Raw genomic sequence first — 24,533 nt, 5'->3', positions numbered from 1 at the left:
TCTGATGAATCAATAGTTTAATACATTCAAACAGTAATCCTAATTTCATGCGCTGGAATATGAATTTTAAAACCAACTCTTGATTATATTCGACCGCAATCTTGACCACCATCTAGCGGTCAAACAGAGCAATAACAAGTCATTCTTAATTTTCACACCATCAACAGTTTTTTACCATCCTTTAAAGTAGGGAACATAAATACATTTAAAAACAAGATGTTTATCCATCTTTACACATTTTAATTGAACACACCTATAAAGCTAAAGTTTCATGTGTATGCCTGATTGTATCTATTGATAAAAATGGGAATTAGGCAAGACCCCCCCAAAAGAGAAATCTACAGATCCATTTGAAGACCTTATCAAATCCTCTTCTCGTTCCTTCTCCCATTCTGTTTCTCGCAGACATACATGCCTGAGCAATAAAATGCACAGACTCATAGAATTAGCTTTAATTAGATTTCTATGCACAGACCCTCTTGGACAACAGGCAGAAGGACACACATTCAACCGTTGGGATGTAAACTTTTCAGGCCCTCCTCTTGTTCCTTTGCATCCTCTTCCCAGACTGCGCTCCCTTCTGGGCCCCTCTCACCATGCCTTTAAACTGGCCCTGCATCTTTGCTTTCTTCCTACACACACACAACAAAGGGTTATTAAGCTTTCGCCATTACAACTCTACTACAATGTTTATTAGTAGTTCATTGCTATGCGTTTACCTGTGGTTGAGCTGTGCTTTCCTCAGAGGGATGTAGGCATATGGATCAACCTTTCCTTTCCTCTTCACATCTCCTTTACCCTTCTGGAGAAAAAACAAGCACAAAAAACACACTTCAGCCTTGCGGAGATTCAACAAAGAGCTGACCAATAGTCCCCGCTTGAAATCAACCTAAACACACTGCCTGTGTGCATGTGTCACCTTGGCCTTGTAGTCTCCCCCTAGGTCTCTGCTCCCACCCAGAGGTCTGTGGATCCCCGAGCCTCCAGCTGAAAGAAAGAAAACTTGCATGAACGCATACACACAAGAGATGGCTGAGACCAGCAACCAGAACACACAGACAAAGAGAGACAGACTTATAGCCAGCTGTACCTTTGTATTTCAGCTGGGGTTCAATCTCCATGTCATCATCGTAGTGACCATCCCGGAATGTCCTCCTCTTAGTCTTTATCTAAGAGAGAAAGAGATGGGGGGGGGGTTCAGAGGTTTCAGAAGTTGTGTCAGCAGAGGTAGGACGTAACACATTTCAAATACTCTTGTTACTGTCAGAGTAGCTTTTACGAGTACTGGTACTCAAGTATTTTTTAGTCAGTAACAGTTATTCTACTTGAGTGGGATTTTTCAGTACTCTTTCCATTCTGGTGAATGGGGGAGCTTGTGAGTGAGGGAAAGAGTGTAAATGGGTGATTGAGTGAATATCAGCCAGTTCCATGACAGTAAAAAGTAACAGAGGGGTGAATGAGTGATTGATTACAATTGTTTATTTCTTGAGTCTGAATAATATTGAAGTCTGGCAACTTTGTTTATGTACTTTATTTTGTATAGATTTTTTAAATTATTTAGCTTTACATTTTAATAGATTTTTTTTTTTACATACAGATGTGCCTTGTTACAACTGATCAAACAAATTAGCCTAGTTCCTACTGTACATTAATTTAATATCTTCCTTTAATGCATGGAAAAGATAGTATAACAATTTTCAGGTAATCTTAACGAAATTAGCTAATTCTCAAGGTCAATCTTTAATAACTCAATTACTTTTACTCTGAGTACCTTTTAAATAAGCTACTTATTACGTTGTTTTTTTACACCAGTAATTTGACTTCTACTTGAGTAAAATTTCATTACCCTCTTAATTGTAAAGTCTGGTATGAGAACGATAGGGGCTATCTGCAAAAGCTGGGTGTCTATGGAAAGCTGAAATTCTTGGCTATTGAGCGGTGCCTTAAATCTTGGGTGTGATTTACAACCATATATTTTGGCATACAAATATATAAGGGGAGGCCGAGCCGATGACCTAATTTCAAGATGGCTACTACCTACATTCCGGTTAGCGTTGTAAAGCATAAACAAAATAAACACTGAATACGTTGATACACACCGACAGCCAGGACTCCACAGATCATGGGAATATATTATTTGTCTGCCTGTGACCTACAGTTATTGATCACCAGCCCCAAGAGTCAAAATGTTTATTTTGCTCAACGTTTTCACCAAACATCTTACAAGGTAAGCTTCGATTTGGTCTGTGTTTGACCTATAGCAACATGGGGTTATCAAATTAATCCTTAGGTTGGTAGGAACAAATCTAACATATTGACAATGTTATCTGAAGATGTATGACTTAATAGCAACATTGAATGTCCACCGAGTGACTATATCTTTGCGCATCAAAAATATGTTGCTTGCTTACACACTGTAGGCATCCATTACATAGGGGATTGGTTATGGCACATTGACAGTTTTGTAGCCAATGAGATAAGCTTTCCAGGGATATGCAGTTCACCTGGGTGGGACAAAGCAAGGCCTAGAACCTTTTATGCGTAATGCAAAATATTGCTACCTGGCTCAGAGACAAGACGCACAGAGCACGCTACATTAACAATTGTAAACAGACTGAAATTAAAGTGACATCGCTTTAGCATAAAAGATGGCTTCTCAAGGGGAGGGGGGAAAAAAACGTAAAAAATATTTGGACAACGAGGATTTCAACTTGGCCGATAGCTTTCCAGGAGGATTGGATCCCCTTTTAGAGTTATAAGTTGTCTGCATTTTGCGCTTTTGATTTAGTTTACATAGGCCTATGTAACAAGTCATTTCAATGTTATATAATTCCAAAGTAGTTATTGTCCATGTTTCATATTAGTTCACTGTATGCCGTTTCATCCTTGTAACTTTGGAGAGGCCACTAAACTCTCATGACCATTGTTTATTTGTGCTTCTATTTGCACTACTACCAGGTCCTCCACAAGACCAGGAAATAGTATAAGACTATTTCAACACTTTGTGGACATTGCTACAATAAAATAAGCTTTCATTCTCCACAAGCAGATGACCAAAGCAAAAAGGTCAAACCCCTCTTTCCCAGTTGGCCTTCCGAGAGCAGTTGGTGTTGGGAATGGCTGAATTGGGGGCCCAAATTAACCTCACAACTATCAACAAGACCCCCCCACTCAAGGTGAGTGCCACTATCCAACTCGCATGCCAAGAGACAAGTCACAACATGCACAAGCTATGGTGAAAGTGGAATCTAATCTACACTTTTGATGCAAAACAAAAGCCATTTGTAAATAGTTCAGCTTATTTCTATTCTTGCACCTTTTTTAGTGAAGGACACGTGTGTAACCAAGTTGATAAGACATTTTTATATATTGTTGTGTGTATATCTGTTGCTTTTATATGTTTCATTTTATTTTTAGAAACAGTTCGTTTGTATGTGGGGACAATACATTGGATATGTCTAGGCTAAATGTTTAGGCACTTTCGGGAGTTTGAAAAAGGAATATTCTGGCATACTATTGTTTGTACAGATGAACGTGGTACCTTCAAGTGTTTGGAAATTGCTCCCAAGGATGAACCAGACTTGTGGCGGTCTACAATATTTTGTGTGAAGTCTTTGCTAATTTCTTTTGATTTTCCCATGATGTCAAGCAAAGAGGCAGTGAGTTTGAAGGTAGGCCTTGAAATACATCCACAGGTACACCTCCAATTGACTCAAATGATGTCAATTAGCCTCTCAGAAGCTTCTAAAGCCATGACATCATTTTCTGGAATTTTCCAAGATGTTTAAAGGCAGTCAACTTAGTGTATGTTAACTTCTGACCCACTGGAATTGTGATAGTGAGTTATAAGTGAAATAATCTGTCTGTAAGCAATTGTTGGAAAAATGACTTGTGTCATGCACAAAGTAGATGTCCTAACCGACTTGCCAAAACAATAGTCCGTTAACAAGAAATTTGTAGAGTGGTCGAAAAACGAGTTTTAATGACTCCAACCTAAGTGTATGTAAACTTCCGACTTCAACTGTAACTCCTATCATTTCCTCATAATCTCCCAGATGTTTCTTTCCAAATATATACCAAAGTTTTTGCATGTCAGAATCATGTAATTACACATGAATAGCATGTACTTTTGGGTATGTCTATTTAGGCGGAAATCTACGTTTTGCCATTACATTAAATGAGGTTAAACTGTACTTCTACCTTAAGTAGAATATTCAGTACTCTTCCCACCCTTGTGTCAGTAATCTCAGCAGGCAACTTCTTACGCAATGATATTCATTTTGTGGCAAATCCTAACTTTATCCAACCTAATTAATGGCAATGGGAGACTTGGGCTGCGTTTGCATGGGCAGCCCAATTCTGACATGTTGCACAATTATCAAATGATTTGTCAAAAGACCAATTAAGTGGCAAAATATCGGAATTAGGCTCCCTGTGTAAATGCAGCCAGCCTAAGTGAAAATGTGGCTTGAGTGGACTTTAGGGTTGACGCATTTAACAGGTTGGGTTGTAATCCCTCCGATGAAGCCAGTTTCACGAGTGTTTGTGCGTATTGTCCCGATGCTACAACATGAAAGGAGCTTTATTCGGGACATGGGGAGGTCGTGTACCGCGTCTAGGAAAGGAAGTCGCTACAGTGAGCACAGATCCCATGGTAATGTGGAAAACAGTAGGCAACGCTGATGGATACTCACACTCTTGACTCCAGCCTCCTCCAGAATGTCTTTCATCTCTCCCTCATCATCTGTAAGGGAAGAGAGAAACATCATACTGAAATGTGAACAAAAAAGATGGATTCGTGGATTTATAAAGCCCTTTTCACATCATAATTTAGCTACACAGTAACCCAACCTGGACCGCAAAGAGAAAGCAGAAGCAGGTTATGATAGACTATTACTAGATGTAGAGATGGAGTAATGTGGGTGAAGGCAAAATACTAATTTCCATTTCCACAAACTGGAAGATAAAATATATATTTTATTTTAATTAGTTGTAGATGAAAATGTGGTTGAAGAGAAGTTCAGATCACTTCGCTCTCTCTCCTCCCATAACAAAGAGTGAGTTTGGGTGTCTGTGTGTGTCCTACTACCTTTAGTCTTGTCTCCCTCGTCATTGTCCTCTTTGATGATGAGTCTTCCGTCTGACGTGACCTTGAAGTTGTGCTGAACTTTTACCCTCTTCTTCATGTCTGGGTTGGTGGCTGAAACAAATTCCCAGGTCAATACATATACTCTCCATACAAAACAAATAATCTCCCTGTCTACCAAAAACCATGGGTCGTGATCCTTAAGCACCAAAAAGAAAACTGACATTAGCAGCAAGAAACTACATTGACTTGTCAAATAAGAACTACTCATTTTCATATCGCAAAATGTTCCTTCCCTCGATCAATTCTCTCTGTTGATCGGAGACAACTGAGTGGATGTTAGCAGTAGTTCTAGACGTTTCATCCTGATCTGATTGACCAAAGGGAAGGAAATACGCTCCCTGGAATGAAACACAGTTTCATAGTTTCAACACCACAAAGTTGAGTAAAGGCTCCATTACCCAAGACCCTCTGGGAGACAGTGGGATCCAGGAAGTTGAGTGGTTCGTCTCCCTGTCCCTCCTTCAGCCAGGCCCGCCCCTTCTGCTTTGTGGGCTTCTTCTGGGTCTTAGCGCCCTTAGGCCTTTCGTCATCTGACATATCAGAGTCCGACTCGGCCAAGATCTCCTCAATACTGAGGGAGGGAAGAGGACAGAAGAAGTGATGAAGAGAGAAAGTCACAAATCGAATGTTAAGATGTGTATTACGGAGTCAAGAGTAGTGTAGCGTGTGTATACCTCGCGCCCCTGACTTTTGGCTTGTCGTCCCCGCTGTCTGAGTCGTCGTGGTCTTCGTCCGCCAGTCTCGATCTCTTGGTTCTGGCCTCAGCCTTACGGATGTTCACCAACACCTTATGATGCTCCGCAGGCAGCTTGCTTTTCACCAACTCAAACCTACAAATCAAGTCAAATTTATTTATATAGCCCTTCTTACATACAACAGCTGATATCAAAGTGCTGTACAGAAACCCAGCCTAAAACCCCCAAACAGCAAGCAATGCAGGTGTAGAAGCACGGTGGCTAGGAAAACTCCCTAGAAAGGCCAAAACCTAGGAAGAAACCTAGAGAGGAACCAGGCTGAGGGGTGGCCAGTCCCCTTCACAATGTACATTGCCCTAAATGTACATATCGTCATGGATTTCACTTGTTTTTTAACTTGAATGTTTTATAACGTGCAGGTAACTGCAAAAATAATGGAAACACTTGAGTAAATGAGGGAACATAAAGTACACTGAACAAAAATATAAATGCAACAATTATACTGAGTTACAGTTCATATAAGGAAATCAGTCAATATAAATGAATTGGGCCCTAATCAATGTATTTCACATGATTTAATCAGCTTCTTGCTATGCCACACCTGTCAAGTGGATGGATTATACTGGCAAAGGAGAAATGCTCACTAAACAGGGATATAAACAAATTTGTGCACAACATTTTAGAGTAAAGTTTTTTGTGCGTAAGGAAAATTTCTGGGATCTTTTATTTCAACTCACGAAACATGGGACCAACACTCTACATGTTGCGTTTATATATATTTTTCAGTGTACACTATCGGTCAAAAGTTTTAGAACACCTACTCATTTAAGGGTTTTTATTTTTACTATTTTCTACATTATATAATAGTGAAGACATCAAAACTATGAAATAACACATATGTAGTAACCAAAAAAAAAAAAAGTGTTAAATACATTTTATTTTTGAGATTCGTCAAAGTAGCCACCCGTTGCCTTGATGACAGCTTAGCACTCTTGGCATTCTCCCAACCAGCTTCATGTGGTATGCATTTCAATTAACAGTTGTGCCTTGTTAAGTTAATTTGTGGAAATTCTTTCCTTCTTAATGCGTTTGACCCAATCAGTTGTGTTGTGACAAGGTGGGGAGGTATACAGAACATACAAGGTGGGGAGGTATACAGAACATACCTCTATTTGGTAAAAGGCCAAGTCCATATTATGGCAAGAACAGCTCAAATAAGCAAAGAGAAAACGACAGTCGATCATCACTTTAAGACATGAAGGTCAGTCAATACGGAACATTTCAAGAACTTTGAAAGTATCTTCAAGTGCTGTCGCAAAAACCATCAAGCACTATTTTTTTTAATATTTTTTTTATTTTACCTTTATTTAACCAGGTAGGCAAGTTGAGAACAAGTTCTCATTTACAATTGCGACCTGGCCAAGATAAAGCAAAGCAGTTCGACAGATACAACGACACAGAGTTACACATGGAGTAAAACAAACATACAGTCAATAATACAGTATAAACAAGTCTATATACAATGTGAGCAAATGAGGTGAGAAGGGAGGTAAAGGCAAAAAAGGCCATGGTGGCAAAGTAAATACAATATAGCAAGTAAAACACTGGAATGGTAGTTTTGCAATGGAAGAATGTGCAAAGTAGAAATAAAAATAATGGGGTGCAAAGGAGCAAAATAAATAAATTAATTAAAATTAAATACAGTTGGGAAAGAGGTAGTTGTTTGGGCTAAATTATAGGTGGGCTATGTACAGGTGCAGTAATCTGGGAGGGGTGGGACTATCAGGCCTTCATGGTTGAATTGCTGCAAAGAAACCACTACTAAAGGACACCAATAAGAAGAAGAGACTTGCTTGGGCCAAGAAACACAAGCAATGGACATTAGACCGGTAGAAATTTGTCCTTTGGTCTGGAGCCCAAATTGGAGATTTTGGGTGTGGGTGAACAGATCTCCGCATGTGTATTTCCCACCGTGAAGCATGGAGGAGGTGGTGTTATGGTGTGGGGTGCTTTGCTGGTGACACTGATTTATTTAGAATTTAAGGCACACTTAACCAGCATGGCTACCACAGCATTCTGCATCGATACGCCATCCCATCTGGTTTGGGCTTAGTGGGACTATCATTGGATTTTCAACAGGACAATGACCCAACACACCTCCATGCTTAGTATGGGCTATTTGACCAAGAAGGAGACTGATGGAGTGCTGATGTGTTATTTCATAGTTTTGATGTCTTCACTATTATTCTACAATGTACAAAATTGTAAAAAATAAACATTGAATGAGTAGGTGTTCTAAAACTTTTGACCGGTAGTATATGTTGAAAGCAGATACTTCCACACAGGTGTGGTTCCGGAGTTAAGCCCTTCCGGAGTTAAGTCTACATCCTTGGTTCGCGATATCTAGGTAACATATGGAATTGTTGTAAGATAGTCATACCATTGATCATTTAGCCATTTGAGTTGGGATTTTAGAACCCCTGTAGGTAGGTATAACATCCCCGACTAATGCTTAAAGTCATCTATAAAAATGTGGGGCAGGCCGGTATTTTGGCTACCATGGCAATGCCCCCATCCATAGGGCAAGCGTGGTCACAATGGTTTGATGAGCATGAAAACGATGTAAACCATATGCCCATGTAGTGTTGAACGGCGTACTGAAACTTCTGTACCTTTTCCAATACTGAACATGAAATACGTTTTCGGTACTAGAGTTTGCTGCTTCCGGTAATGTCAACTGTGTCTCACGGATCAAGTCAGTCTATCAGCGCAGCCGATGTCCCCCTTCTGTGCAGCATGAGTGGGGAGCTAACACTCTTGAATAATGTGACACGGCATGTAGAAACGGTTACAAAAACAATGCCTTTACAATGCAAGGTGGTACCGATAAGATTTCAGCTTGGCCGTCTAACCTTCCTTGCTAGCTTACAGTTGAAGCTAACGTCAATAAACTCCCCTCGTTCTTTGTGAAACGCCCGCAAAATATGCAAAGTGTATTGCCACAAACGTTATTAATTCACTTAAAATCAGTCCCTCTCGCACATCCCTCCCAAAGATGATCTACTGGCTCAGCGAACTGACTGTGTGTGTGTGTGTGAGAGAGAGAGGTCTCAGACGTACCCCCCTTGTGAATGACATCATTATTAGGGGTGTACCAAGTACCTTGGACAAAACACGTATCATACAGGATATGGAACATCTATGCCAATGTATGTACAATATCCACGTATGTCCCTGTCCATTACTGCCATGTGGGTATTGATAAAAACAGCTACAGCATGCCACTTCAACTCAGATCCACATAAGGCTAATCATCTAGCAAGCAAACTAGAGTGAAAAGTGTCAAATCAAATATGTTTCCTAAACTTACCCAAACTTCCTGATGAACTTGGTGAAAATGTTTTTCAGTTTCGTCCTGAAGTGTCTTCTAACGTCATCCTTGATGTTCCCAACACCCTCCATCTGAGAGAGACACACAACCATGTTCAAGCAAAGTTTTGCAAACCAACTTCAGCACCAACATAAGTGGTTTTCTGCTACACAGACCCAGAAACCCAACACAAACCGCACACAACCCTACCATCACAGTGACGTGTCCAGCCAGTGTCTTGGGGTCCATGACGAAGAGGATGACCTTGACGAAGCTGAGCGCTGCTTTCACAATCTCCCTGGTCCGAGATGTCAGCAGCAGGCACACGTTGTGTAGGAGGTGCTCCATCGATCCCATGTCTATAGAGTCTGACACGCACACACACACACACACACTTTGTAACAGCTGCGCCAGTGATGAAATCAGCTAGAGCAGGGCTGTCAAACTCATGCCACGGAGGGCCGAGTGTCTGCGATTTTCACTCCTCCCATGTACTAGATTGATCAACTAAGGTCACTGATGAATTAGGAAGTCCCCTCACCTGGTTGTCTACGTCTTAATTGGATACAAATTGAAAGGAAAGAATGAATGAAAACCAGCAGACACTCGACCCTCCATGAAACAAGTTTGAAAGCCCTGAACTAGAGGGACATAAACACACACCGTAAACAGTGTCAGTGTGAGGGGATTTACCTTTGTACTCAAAGACCAGTCTGGTGAGAGCCAGGACTGTACATGTGATCATCGTGACCGAGCCGGTCAGCCCCACGTAGACCAACAGTAGGTACTGCTCCAAGGCTTCTACAGAGGGACAGGGACAGAAAGACAGGGAGTAACTCTACGTGATAGTAAGAATCTAGAGGACATGTAAGCCTAACCAAACGCCTCTGGTCGAGTCCTTACCTTTGGCATCTCCACAGAACCTGATAAAAGCGTTTCCTATCTCCACCAGTAGAGCGTAGGCGTTCTTACGAGCTCCCACTGACACCTCCTTAGTACATATGATCACCTAGGAGAGTTAAAGAATAGTGTAAGTGTGTGAGTGCTAGCGTGAGTATGTGTGCGCGTGTGTGTATACCTCTGGTAGCAGAGCAGTGATGAAGTCTCTGTGTTCATCACTCAGCTGTTTCACAATGTGGATAAGACACTTTAGTCTGGGCTGAGAGAGGAAAAGGGAACGAGAGGGAGAGTTAGACAAAATTAAGCTGGTTGAGCCGTCCTTGCACTCAGTTAAGAGCGAGGACCACACACACAGTCTTACCCTCTTGGCGGGAGATGAAGCATTCTTCAGTGTCCCCAGCAGAACGTGTTTGAGCGTCTCTAGGTGAGAGAGAACGAAAGATCTACACTCCTCCCTCTCTCCACCGCACATCTCCTCCAATACGCGGTATGCCTTCTTCTGCATGTGTGGCTCCTTATTCTACACACCCAAAAATCAGAACGGGAAACATGTATGAGCTGTGGGGGGGGGAAATAAATCTGTTATTCAACTCCTGCTAATCTAAACAATATATTACGCACTTTTAAAAGTGACGTGTTTAGCATTTAAAATAATATGGCTGGTTTGGAAAACATCTCCACATCTTTGCGCAGTCAAAATGTCACGTGTCCTAACCTCCAGGTATGGCCTAATCAGCTCAAAGGTCTGACTCATTGTGACCTCATCTACACAGGGTGCCATGGCAACCATCAGGTCCATGACAGACAACCTGGGGGGAGACACAGATGTAAGATTCTGATTTAATTTAGTTAAATGTTAATAGGAATGTGGTCTTGGCATTGTACAGTAATGCAATTGGCAATTCAATTGTAATACAGAAATGCAATTTTATAATTCACCCCAAACACAACTAACTAAGCACATTCCTACCGTATGAACTCAGTGCTGTCTGGGCTGCTGAGTCTTTCTGTAGCTTTCGATAGGAAGGTACACACCATCTGAGAGGTAAAACATTACACCACCAGGAGGAGACAAAACGTACATTTTTGTTAGGCATTTTGTTTTGAGGCATGGAGGTGTGTGTCTAAATGAATGAGCATGAAAGAGGCTCTCAGTTTTTCCTAGATTCCATGAATCTTCTCTTCTCGCCTTCTCAAAACTCAGGGGAGGAGAAGTCAGAGGAGAGGAATTTTGGAACTTGTCCTCCATTGCGTTTTGAGAAGGAGGCGAGGAAATCAAAAGAAAAATTGTGATCGTTAAGGAGCCAGCGTGTGTACCTGTGGGTCTGTGACAGTCAGGTAGACTTTAATGGTGTCTAGGACAGCCATCCTGTAGGGGCCAATGTCTCCAGGAGCAGGCTGCTGGCTGAACACGTTGAACAGGATGGGCAGGAAGTTCTTAGCAAAACGGCCCACCTCCGCCTTCTCCTCTTCTACAGGGGGAACATAGCAGAGGAGCGTTTAGCAACTGACCTATGATAGTTCCCAGAACCTCCTCTATTACACACACACGCTATGTGTGTGTGCGTAATAGAGGAGGTTCTGGGAACTATCATCACATGATGAGAAACTTGAGCTAATGCCTAGGCTTTATGTTTGTGTGCGTGCGTGTACCGGTGTTACAGCTCTTGGTGATGAGTGTGCGTATGGCCTGGCAGATGGTCAGTCGTAGGTCAGGCCGTTCGTTGATGGCCATGCCCAGTGCCCTTGCTACACCTTTAAACGACACCAGCAGGTCCAAGGGCCCCACACAGAACCCGGGCAGCATGGTCCAGATCTGACGGGAGCAGAAACACACCAGTGAGTACGGTCCAGGAATGGACAGACTATCACAGAACACACCATATCACCGGGAGAAAACGAAACACCTTATCATGGTGCAGATGTGACAGGGACACACAACACCTGTGTCGGAACACCAAGAGGCCATACAAATTGTATTAAATGTTGTTTTTAAAGTGAGGCGAGCAAAAAAATAAAAAATTAGTCAAAACCTATGCAAGGAGAGAGACAACACTCAAGTCTGGTAGATATGTAAGGGATTAACACTGACACTGTCCTTTTTGAGGGGGGGGAATAATGGACGATGAGGAGCGGTTTATTCCACCCATAACAAGGTTGCCAAACAAAACTAAAGCACAAATTCACTGGTCGAATCGGTAAGTAAATTCATACCATTTCATCCTTCCACTAAAACCTGGTCATTCGTTCTATTGGTTAGATTGCTAGAGAAGCGGACTGGCCATTTGTTATTTTGGTAAAAGGTTTCTGGAGACGTGCACCAGTAGTTAATTATAATATTTGATTGCTACGCATTCTTGATTGCTACGCATTGAAAGCATTCTTTTTCATTGCCTCCTAGCTAGCCAATCACAGCTCACAAAGTCACGTCAAACAGTGCCGCTAGATTAACAGCATTGGCTTAAGCTGTTTTCTAGTGACATTTATGTGGATACATCCATAACAAGTAGACTATGCAGATGAGCGATTCCGGCTGGTACAGAAAAAGTTCCCGTTTCGCCAGGAGTCAGGACACTGTTCCTTACTGTTCATTGGCATTGCAAATCAAACACTAGGCTCGAAGCTAGGTAAATTGTTTGTTGCTAGAAAATCTGCCAATATGACAACCAAATTCAACTGAAAACAGCTGGTCAAACGTAAAAGCATGTTGGAGTATGAGAGCACGAGCGCCACTTGCGTCATGACTGCAACATAGTAAAAGAGGGACCAGAGAAAATCATGTTCAAAGCTCACTATCTTAAGGTCATCAGATGCTGTAAAAAATAAGTCTCTAGAAAAAAAAATATATTTTTTTACATTTATTTAAGTAGTCAGTTAAGAACAAATTCTTATTTACAATGACGGCCTAGCCCGGCCAAACCCCAACGACGCTGGCCAATTGTGCGCTGCCCTATGGGACTACCAATCACGGTCGGTTGTGATACAGCATGGAATCGAACCAGGGTCTGTAGTGAAACCTCTAGCACTGAGATGCAGTGTCTTAGACCACTGTGCCACTCGGGAGCCCAAATCAATGCTTTTTCGTTGTTGGACCTCCATTTCCAATGAAACACCCATCCATGAGCTACTTCCTATGGGCGTCATGCTATTAGCTTCACGACTGACATTTCGACCAGCGATGTCAGTCCCATGAGCATGCGGAGTCTGACAGCACAGTGGGTCGACGATGATTTCGTCCTGAGGAAAGCCGAACGCGCTGGTTCTCTTACCGCTGCTGCCAGTTCAATGGCATTTGAGATGTTTGAAACATGAACACACTCCAAGCTCCATTCGAACAACTGACTCAAAAAATAAGCTGATCAACTGTGTCTGCAGCAGACGTGATTCCCGGTGTCATGGCATTGAAACGCCTGCTCAACAAAACTGCCGACAGACCGTGGGGTTAAAACTCGCAAAAGTACTCTACCAGAGGCTGTGAACAAGCGATTCGGTGGCATTCTCTCTGAGCCTCTTTACTGTGTTGCCACCATGCTCGATGCTAGGTACAGGGACCGCTATTTCGATGCAGACAAGAAACAGGGTTTACATGAAATGTTAGACACAGCTGGACAAGATGGAAATGGACACAGTGACAGTGCGCACCGACGAAGAGGACCCACGACAAGAGGCCACGGACAGACAGAGCTGAAACGTCACTGCTTGACATGTATGATGAAATCCCCGTTGAGAATGAAACGACGGACAAACGAAAAACAAAACAGCACAGCAAGTAAGTGAAAGAAATAGGTTTTGATGATGTTTTACTGGTAATGGGGACATACGTACATGCCACCAAAATAACTTTTTGGTCAGTGTGTGTTTCAGCTATTTAACTGCAACCGAATGCTTAAAAAGGCCGCTACATTTTTAAATATCAGAATTGGTTTTTTTTGGCTAGGAACACATCGCATATCGGGCCAAAAATGTCATATCGGTGCATCCCTACTGCATGGTACAGTGATTTCGAACAGTAAAAAGGTGCCCATTGTTGGAACTACTTCAGAGATATATATTAACGCCCACTCTAGAATCCCTTTCTAGCCAATCAGAATGGAGTATTCAGCAATGCCGTGGTATAAATGACAGATATAAAACGGAACACCCTCACCGTATGGAGACCTAATCTAACAAGATTCTTACCTGCAGCTGCAGTGTCTTGTAGACTTTAGCCTCCAGTTTCTGTCCAGCCTTCTCCAGCTCCTCAGCTACAATACAGACAGGCACAGAAATGAGCGATGCATTGTTTACGCTTACACCCATGCACACACAAACCATTATTTACCTCTCTGTCGGAGTGTGGCAGCGAGCGGCAGGAGATATGATGTGTAGTAAGCCAGTTGCGTGTTCTTAACGTGATCCCGTATGACAGGGATCAACCAACTACGAGGGAACTCCAGATTGTCTCTGCCAACACACACACACACACAATTATTAATCTGGTCAACTCTGAAAAGACACAATACAAACTAACCTTAAAAAAAAAAACAATCTAATCCACTAACGTAATAAACAGCTAAAACTTAGTAACAAACAGTAATCACAGTAGCAGACATACTCCAGTCCAGTGATGTTGAGCGGTACAGCAGTCAGCAGTACTTCAGGTCCCATGCTCTCTACAGCGCCACCTACAGCCAGGTCCAGCTCACCACAGAACGGGAACCGGGGGGTGGAGCGCAGGTCCGCTAGAGACTGGAGAGACTGAGAGAAACAAAGTCCAAATGATTGTCCAGTTCTAGAACAAGTGGTAAGTAGTTGGGCATAACAAAGCCACTGTGTGTGTATTAACTTGGTCCTGTCGGGGAGCGTTACCTTGGTCATGACCGGGTGTGTGTGTTTCCCTGCTGCTCTGTAGAAGCAGCCCAGCAACTGCAGAACAAACGGCCAGGAGGCGTGGAAACGATACGACAGACCCTCCTCCACGATACTACAATACACAGAGGCAGCATAAAACTGGATATTAAAACATAAATATCTATATATAAACTCGTTAATTATGCCTCTAACTATGCCTATATTTTGATATAACAATTAAACTATTAGTGGGTCTTATGGTTGAAGTCTTATGTTTAGCCTAGGTATAACTTTACAAGCCCTGAATTTATTAAGATTATTCCTGACTGTTTGAAATAAGCTTTGTTGCATAATTAAAGGTATTTAGCAGAAAAAAGAACATGAATCTGCTATAAGTTTTAGGCCGTATCACCCACCCCTAGTGAGCGAGCGCACTATCCCTAGGTGAGTGTGTGTGAGTCTCACCGGAACATCTTGCAGACGTAGGAAGGGTTTCCAGAGGAAGCAGTGGGGCTGACGGGGCCAATCTCCTCCATGCGAGGAGCCACACACTCCGACAGCAGAGTCTACAGCACACGAGCACAGTTAGGGCCACTTAACAGGGTAGGTGTAAACAAAATGGTGAGCTTGAAGTATGTTACCTTGAGTGTATTGGTGGCAGCAGAGACGACCTGTGGGTGAGGTGACAGGAGGCAGGACATGGCTGTGGAGAAGAGACGAGGGAGATGACCCAGACTTAGAGATGACTGAACACTGAGGAGAGAGAGAGAGAGAGAACATTCAGTTACCGTAATTTCTGGACTATTAAGCGCACCTGAATATAAACCGCACCCACTGAATTATTTAAAAAATGTATTTTGTACATAAATAAGCCACACATGTCTATAAGCCACAAGTGCCTACCGGTACATTGAAACAAATGAACTTTACACAGCCTTTAAACGAAACATGGCTTGTAACGAAAATAAATAGGCTTTAACGAAACACGGCTTGTAACAAAAATTAAACAGTAGCCTACCAAGAAAGTCATTGGTCACTTTCTTCCTCCTCCTTTGCACTGAAACAACTGAAGTCATCTCCTTCGGTGTCGGAGTTGAATAGCCTCAGAATTGCTTCATCCGATGTTGGATCGTTTTCATTGTCGCTCTCGTCACTTTCATCCGGAGGCAAATTCCCTGCTGAACTGCCCTCAACAACACGCAGCAGTCCAGCCTTTCGAAACCCGTTGATGATAGTGGATTTTTTGACAATGCTCCACGCTGTCAGGACCCACTGGCAGACTTGACCATAAGTTGCTGTTCACATGCGGCCCGTTTTAGTGAAGGATTTCTCCCCACTTGCATTCCAAGCCTCCCACTGAACACGGATCACCACCTTAAATGCACAATTTACACTGAAGTCGAGTGGCTGCAAATACTTTGTTGTGCCCCCAGGAATCACAGCTGGAATTGAGTTTGTCCTGTTGATGGCTACTTTCACAGAATCTGTTATGTGGGCCCTCATGCTGCCCAACACGAGCAATGCCTTGTTCTTGTGAAAGAATCCTCCCGGTCGCTTGCCGTAATACTCCGTATGCCATTCATGCATTAGGCCTTCCGTCATCCATCTTTTCTTGTTGACTTTCATAACAATTCCTCTCGGAAATGTTTCTTTTGGCATCGTCATGCATTTAAAAATCAACATCGGTGGAAGCTTTTCTCCCGATGCCGTGCAGCTCAGAACACAGGTGAAGTGCGTTTTTTCATGCCCAGTTGTTTTCAGCGTGACGGATGATTCGCCTTTCCTGTTGACATTCAGAGTGAGAGGCAGGTCAAACGTCAGAGGAGCCTCATCCATATTTATGATGTCGTGCGGGCTGGTGGAATGCTCCGCTATCTTTGCATCAGTGAATTTGCGGAAGTTTGAAACTTTTTCCTCGTAGTCGGGAGGGAGCTGCTGACAGACTCGTCCGTACCCTGATGGACAGGCCTTTACGTCTCATAAATCTTAGACACCACGATGGTCCACCTCTAAAATCCTCAAACTTCATTGCGGTGACGATTGTTTTGGCTTTCAGTCTGATCTGCACAGTTGAAATACCTCGGCCGTCTGCTCTCTGTGTGTTGACCCAGTCTTCAAGCTCATTTTCTAGTTCAGGCCATCTGCTTTTCTTCCCTTTGAAAGCTTTTTTTTGTCTTTTTGCACTGAGTCAGTTCCTCACGCTGCTGTTTTCAACGTCTTATCATCGACTCATTAAGGCCAAGCTCACATGCAGCAGCTCTATTTCCTTTTCCAACAGCCAGATCGATCGCCTTCAACTTGAAAGCTGCATCATATGCATTTCTCTGTGTCTTTGCCACGATGAGGGTGACAAAATGACTACCGTAATCAGAATGATGGGAAGTTTGAGCGCGCTCGATTTACGTCACATTATGTGACAGTGCTCTGTTTTTTGGTGGCATGAATCTTGTGAAAGCGGGAAAAATCCATAAATTAGCCGCGTCATTGTATAAACCGCGAGGTTCAAAGCGTGGGAAAAAAGTAGCGGCCTATAGTCCGGAAATTAAGGTAACTAAAAATAAGATATTTTTACTGCTACAGGTGTAGTGTACCCTGGTGTAGTGTACCCTGGTGTAGTGTACCCTGGTGTAGTGTACCCTCCCGGGTGCAGTACCCTACCCAGCCAGGTGAACATGGGCTTTCTCCATTACAGCCAGCCAGGCTAGTAGAGGCTGCAAGTCATTCTCACTGGGCAGGTAGTCATACAGGGCCTGAAGAGAGAAAGAACATAACACAGCACCGTTAACCCATTTTCAGCCCAGGTTTACAGTGTAAAGGGGGTATGAATATGTGGTGGTGTTTTTGGATCCCAGGCTGTGACTTTAGCTTTGTGACCTTACCGTGATGATCTGAGCATTGAGTTCAGCAGACAGGGTAACAGGGTTGGGTTTCCCACTGAACAGCTTATGGAAGGCCTGCATGGCACATGCTGTCACCAACTAGAGAGAGAAAGCAGGGAGGTCAGTTTGGGAAGGTGAGGTGTATGTATGTATATATATATATGTGTGTTCTCACCACGTGGCTGAGGGTCATCACCCTGAGCAGAGTCTCACAGCAGGACTTGACGGCATTGAGAGGGAAGGTGACCATGAGGTCCTTCAGGAGACCCAGGACGTGCAGGGTGGTGGTGTCCTCCTTACTGCCTGAATAAAAAAAACAAATCCAGAGAAGCTTAATTAAAGGGTCATGTAGGGGCGATTTGAGTTCTCTAGCTTTGCTTCAGACCTTCCTAAAGACAGTGTTGCAGTAGCATAATCACAAGCCGCAAGCCCTGTCAATCAAAGCTTTGAGAGTACAGAGTTAAAACAACGGACCTCATAAATAAAATTAGATGTAAATCGTTGCCTCTGCATTCAAATAAAACCATGGACAAAAAAAATAAAAAAATCCCTAAAGGTTGGGGGTTGTACCTCCTGCCTGTTCAATCTCTTTGATGCAGAACTTGGCGGCCATCGCAGCAGCAGGGTGGTGGTTCGGGGCGTTGTCTGTAAACAGTAAGTCACTGCCTCTCAGGATGGAACACACACCATGCTGCGCTGCTTTACGGATCTGAGGTGGAGAGTGGAAACAATTGATTGCCAAATGATTGTGAATATAAGGTACTCTGTGTGTGTGCGCGGGCGTGCGTACCTTGGGCTTGCTGTGGACAGTGAAGCTGAGTAGACCGTAGTATGTCTGCAGAGTAGACGGGTAACTCCACACTGTAACATCCTGCTTCCGCAAAAGAGTGGAGAGGCACGACAGGATCTGGAGAAAGAAAACACACATTGAACATTTAAATAAAGTTATGTTAAAAGGTACCCGCCGGACGGACAGACACTCACCCATCTGAGTGCGGAGGCGGACTCTGAGCTGGCCAGGGTGGACATGACGTCCATCAGAGCTTTGGCCGTGTCAGAGAACTTACAAATCAACACTGGTGCTGGAACCCTGAGGGACACAACATACATATTCAAATCACTTAACAAATACTTAAAACACATAAACCACAGTCAGACCTAAGACAGTAGGAAGGTTTCCATTGACCCAGGTTTATTTGACAAAAGCATTGTCGCAAAAAATATAATTATGACGTGTAATGGAAATGGCAGATATAGGAGACATATTTTTAAAGAGGCCGGTAGACGTGCAGCCAAATTCTCCAAAATTTGGTGGCTCCGAGATTCTCGCGTAAAATACAGAGGTAGCCATTACTCCAATCGGTCAGAGTGAAAAACGAATTGTCCCGACTGATATATTATCGAATAGATATTAGAAAAACTGCTTGAGGATGGATTCTAAACAACGTTTGCCATGTTTCTGTCGATATTATGAAGCTAATTTGGAATATTTTTCGGCGTTGTGGTGACCGCAATTTCCGGACGATTTCTCAACCAAACGTAAAGAACAAATGGAGCTATTTCACCTACAAAAATAATCTTTTGGAAAAAATGAACTTTGGCTGTCTACCTGGGAGTCTCGTGAGTGAAAACATCCGAAGTCCATCAAAGGTAAACGATTTAATTTGATTGCTTTTCTGATTTCCGTGACAAGTTTGCCTGCAGCTAGCAAGGCATAATGCTATGCTAGGCTATGATAAACTTACACAAATGCTTGTCCAGCGTTGGCTGTAAAGCATATTTTGAAAATCTGAGATGACAGGGTGATTAACAAAAGGCTAAGCTGTGTTCCAATATATTTCACTTGTGATTTTCATGAATAGGAAGATTTATGTCCGTTGCGTTATGCTAATTAGTGTCAGATGATGATAACGGTCCCGTTCATGGGCTGGGCGTCACTACAGGTTAAATCACTGGACAAGTTTATGGAAACAGAGCTAGTGACCACAGTTAGCATGGGTGAGAGCTGTGACGAACTGTGGGACTAACCGTTTCATAACCAGGTTGAGGAGGTAGGCTACAGCCGCCAGAGACTCCCCTGAATCCACTGCCTCCAGGGTGGTCATCTGAAACCAGAGAGAGAGAGAGAAAGACACACACACCAAGTTTAGTCTGAAAACAAACTATTTTTCTCAATACCAGAGTATTGTCCACTGTACGTATGAATTCTGATCGACTTCAATGCAGGAGCATAATGCAACAGAGAATAACATTCATCTTAATATGCCTCCAGTTCGTACGCACGTGCAAGCATCCAACGCAATTACACCTTTGTAGGAGGGTCATTCATCTAGTGATATTGAAACTATGATAGACAGGCACAAGCAGTAATTAGGCCCTACTCACCAGAGCTGCAAAGTACTCTGTTTCCGTCTCCTTCCCTCCCTGAGATCGAATCACCTCAGTCACCGCAGCCAGCACTGCACATATCTATGGGACGAGACCGATACGAATAGTGAATATCTTTGGCAAGTAATTGGTTTAGACCCTATGCAGCGGAGAGGTTAACATATCAATACAACAGTGATACACCGTTGATGTCAGCTTCTGTTACATTTTCATTTCACCTTTATTTAACTAGGCAAGTCAGTTAAGAACAAATTCTTATTTACAATGACGGCCTACCCGGGCCAAACCCTGACATACAATGCATTCGGAAAGTATTTTCCCACATTTTTACGTTACAGCCTTATTCTAAAATTGATTAAATACATTTTTTTCCTCATCAATCTACACACAATACCCCATAATGACTAAGCGAAAACATGTTTAGAAATGTTTGAAGATGTATTAACAGAAATACCATATTTACATAAGCATTCACAGACTTTGCTATGAGACACAAAATTGAGCTCGGGTGCATCCTATTTCCATTGATCCTCCTTGAGATGTTTCTACAACTTGATTGGAGGCGACCTGTGATAAATTCAATTGATTGGACATGATTTAGAAAGGCTTAACTGTCTATATAAAGGTCCCACAGTTGACAGTGCATGTCAGAGCAAAAACCAAGTCATGAGATTGAAGGAATTGTCCGTAGAGCTCAAAGACAGGATTGTGTCTAGGCACAGATCTGGCGATGGGTAACAAAATATTTCTGAAGCATTGAAGGTCCCCAAGAACACAACGGCCTCCATTCTTAAATGGAATAAGTTTGGAAAACACCAGGACTCTTCCTAGAGCTGGCCGTCCGACCAAACTGAGCAATCGGGGGAGAAGGGCCTTGGTCAGGGAGGTGACCAAGAACCCGATGGTCTCTCTGACAGAGCTCTAGAGTTCCTGTGTAGAGATGGGAGAGCTTTCCAGAAGGACAATCATCTCTGCAGCACTCCACCAATCAGGACTTTATGGTAAAGTGACTAGACGGAAGCCACTCCTCAGTAAAAGGCACATGACAGCCGGCTTGGAAAAGGCAACCAAAGACTCTCAGACCATGAGAAACAAGAAAACCCTGAATGCCAAGCGTCACGTATGGAGGAAACCTGGCACCATCCCTACAGTGAAGCATGGTGGTGGCAGCATCATGCTGTGGGGATGTTTTTCAGAGGCAGGGACTGGGAGATTAGTCAGGATTGAGGGAAAGATGTATGGAGCAAAGTACAGAGAGATCCTTGATGCAAACCTGCTCCAGAGCCCCCAGACTGGGGTGAAGTTTCATCTTCCAACAGGAAAACAAACCTAAACACACAGCCAAGACAGCGCAGGAGTGGCTACGAGACAAGTCTCTCACTGCTGTGCAGTGACACTCCCCATCCAACCTGACAGAGCTTGAGAGGATCTGCAGAGAATATTAGGAGAAACTCTCCAAATACAGGTGTGTTAAGCTTGTAGCATCTTACCCAATAATACTTGAGGCTGTAATCTATGCCCAAGGTGCTTCAAAAAAGTAAGGGGTCTGAATACTTATGTAAATGTTATTTAATAAATTGCAAACATTTCTAAAAAAAGACTATTTTTGCATTGTCATTATGGGGTACTGTGTGTAGATTGATGGAACAAAAACAACTTAATAAATTTTTTAGAATGCTGTAATGTAACAAAATGTGGAAAAGTCAAAGGGTCTGAATACTTTCCAAATGCACCGTACGTACACGTACCAGGTCATTTAGAATAGTACAGTCCCCCAGAGTTACACACCTCTTTATGGGCAGCTGAGTTGGACTCCCAGAAGCGCTGCACCTTTCTGAAGGTGAGGTTAGAGCAGTCCGACAACCCGCTGAGGAAGGTCCCTGCGCTCCTCTCTGAAAGGGCCTGCTCTGCCGTCTCCTCCATACAGGCATCTCCCCGGTCACCCGCACCCCTCTCCAGGGTTCCTGCCTGCAGCTCGTTGTGCAGCTTGAGTGCATCAACTGTCAGGTCACTCTTCTCTGTAGAGCGAGAGAAGATATCAGTATCTAAGGGTCGTGTACTATTGACTGACATTAGGTCCTCTTAGTGAATGATGGTTTTAAAATCAGGTAATGCAATTACAAATTCAATCATTTTCTAATAAAGTGACAATGCCCAAGAAGTTGTGTTTGGAGGATATTATGGAACCGGTGTTGTATTCCATTAAATAGTGTATTGCACTAACAACTTTCTAGGTCAAGATGAGCCCAACCATAAAACCGTCCAAAGCCCGTGCCTAACGAGACAAACGAGTCACCAACATATTCAAATAATGATTGATGTATTTTAATTAAATTTATTTAGATGAATTTATTCATACTATTTCATTCTTGCACAAGATATTGTCCCAAAACAAATCTAGGGTTGCTACCCAAGCCGGCTGGTCGTTCTATTGGTTCGGTTGCCAGAGATGCGACCCAGTCGTTCAGTCCTTCTGTTCTGTATCTATGGACGAGACCCAGTCGTTCAGTCTTTCTGTTCTGTATCTATGGACGCGATCCTGTCGTTCTTTCCAAATGTTCCATTGCCATACTGGATTGCAACGTTCTTATCCCTTGCTTGATAGCCAACTACGGCCAACTTACAGTCACGTCAAACATTGCAGACAGAATAACAGTAGCTACATTTGTTTAAGCTGTTTTCTAGTGAAATTTATTTGAATACTTCCATAACAATGAGCTAACGAGGCGCGATTTCACCTGGCATAGAAACTGTGCTCTCTTGTCAGGGCACTGTTGTTTAGAGGAGATAGCCAACAACACTTCTTTTCATTTCACCTTTTTTCAATTTACATGTCTGTTTACATCCATAAACTATGCCAGCTGATTCATGATTTCGACTGGCTGAGAAACACTGCCTGCCTGCCTCCCTCTCGACCTGACTCCCGACCCCTAACGTTCATTACAATGGACAGTTGGAGATCGAATTTGAATATTTTAACCATGTTGCAAATGTCGGAGACAGACAGTAAGGTTTACAAATCCCTGCTGTTGAAAACTAAAAGTTAGTTTAAAATAAGTGTGCGATAATGTCTAGATGCTTTTTAAAGTGGAGATCAAGTTTATACCTTCCATGCCTATGCTAATGAGACAGTGGGTTGCGCAGACAGATGGAACAGAGTAAATAGGCTGATCAAAAAGAAAGGAGGACCAAGGCACTTCATATAATTTATTAAAACGCCTTTAGTATGACATGTTCAATAGAAACAAAGTTTTAAAAATCTGACGTGTTTCAGCTGCACGGCCTTCCCCAGGGACTACAAAAAAATAATACAATGGCATTGTATTTTCTTTTGTACTCCCTGATGAAGGCCATGCAGAGTCGGATTTTTAAAACTTTGTTTAATTATATGAAGAGTGCCTTGGTCCTCCTTTCTTTTTGATGACCAATTTACCCCTTTTACAAAAGAGCACCTTCTGTATACCAACATGTACTATTGTGTACCTTAGTAGCGCTTCCCTTCCTCTTTCTAAGAGTAAATAGGCTTTTTAATGTCATAGATTTAGCCGGTGGTAACTTGTGGAATAGACACCGGTTGGAATGCGCTTTTAACCTATCAGCATTCAGGATCAGACCCACCCGCTGTATAAAAGCAGTTCTGAGGCATGACGGATCACGTGGTTTATTGCTTAAATATAGACTGAAGGATGTACAATAGGTTGTTGTTTTGGGGTCGAATGTTTAGAAATATTCCATTAAATAGTGTATTGCACTAACAAAAAACTTTCTAGGTCAAGATGAGCCCAACCATAAAACCGTCCAAAGCCCGTAGCATAGGACTGTGTTAGTTAGAACTACTATGGTCGGCACTAGGCTAGTTGGAGCTAGCATGTGATTTGGCTCATATGTCAGCATAAGCTGTATTATTAACACAGCAATGAGAATGGACTCAAACGACACTGACAACTTTCCAGAAAGTTGGGTACGTTACAAAAGTTGAAAACAGCTAGCCTTTCTTTGTTTAGAAATTGTGTAATACAGACTGCTTGCTAACTTCGCTGAGTGGCTGACTTTCCACGTGTTGTCTCGTCTCAGGCCGAGCACGCTGCAAATGCTTACCCGAGGGGCGGCTGAAGAAACGGCTTTTGGCAGCCTGTCTGAATCGGCTCGTCTGGGGGTTCGAGTCGCTGCTGTGTCCCTTTTTCCATCGCTTCAGTTTCGATGCGGCCCCAGATTTTAATTTTCCAGATTTCACCATATTTTCAAATAATACAAACCACTCTGGCTCAGCAAAGCATTTGTCGCAAGTGGCTCTGTCGCTCTCCTGATGACGTAGCGGGGAT

General features: G+C 42.9%; 1 protein-coding gene across 1 annotated transcript; it reads right to left on the bottom strand.

The window, feature by feature from the left end:
• On the bottom strand, window positions 1-24,533 carry rrp12 (ribosomal RNA processing 12 homolog). The gene is made up of 34 exons (XM_024424352.2): window positions 24,310-24,533; window positions 22,000-22,229; window positions 20,209-20,292; window positions 19,852-19,928; window positions 18,808-18,913; window positions 18,614-18,730; window positions 18,394-18,532; window positions 17,999-18,126; window positions 17,824-17,922; window positions 17,603-17,694; window positions 15,586-15,697; window positions 15,410-15,510; window positions 14,963-15,077; window positions 14,709-14,851; window positions 14,436-14,557; window positions 14,294-14,358; window positions 11,768-11,930; window positions 11,432-11,586; window positions 11,085-11,152; window positions 10,830-10,923; window positions 10,476-10,634; window positions 10,293-10,373; window positions 10,118-10,223; window positions 9,908-10,015; window positions 9,425-9,582; window positions 9,215-9,306; window positions 5,824-5,979; window positions 5,548-5,720; window positions 5,090-5,200; window positions 4,695-4,744; window positions 1,091-1,169; window positions 920-987; window positions 720-802; window positions 1-632 (listed from the first exon to the last, which is right to left on the bottom strand). Exons 1-34 carry the CDS (start codon window positions 24,446-24,448, stop codon window positions 530-532), a joined length of 3,876 nt encoding a protein of 1,291 aa, XP_024280120.1. The 5' UTR covers window positions 24,449-24,533; the 3' UTR covers window positions 1-529.

The sequence above is a fragment of the Oncorhynchus tshawytscha genome, linkage group LG06 (genome assembly GCF_018296145.1).
Source record: "Oncorhynchus tshawytscha isolate Ot180627B linkage group LG06, Otsh_v2.0, whole genome shotgun sequence".
Taxonomy (NCBI): domain Eukaryota; kingdom Metazoa; phylum Chordata; class Actinopteri; order Salmoniformes; family Salmonidae; genus Oncorhynchus; species Oncorhynchus tshawytscha.
Note: the sequence above shows the minus strand (reverse complement) of the source record. Positions and strands in the feature narration are given on the sequence as shown.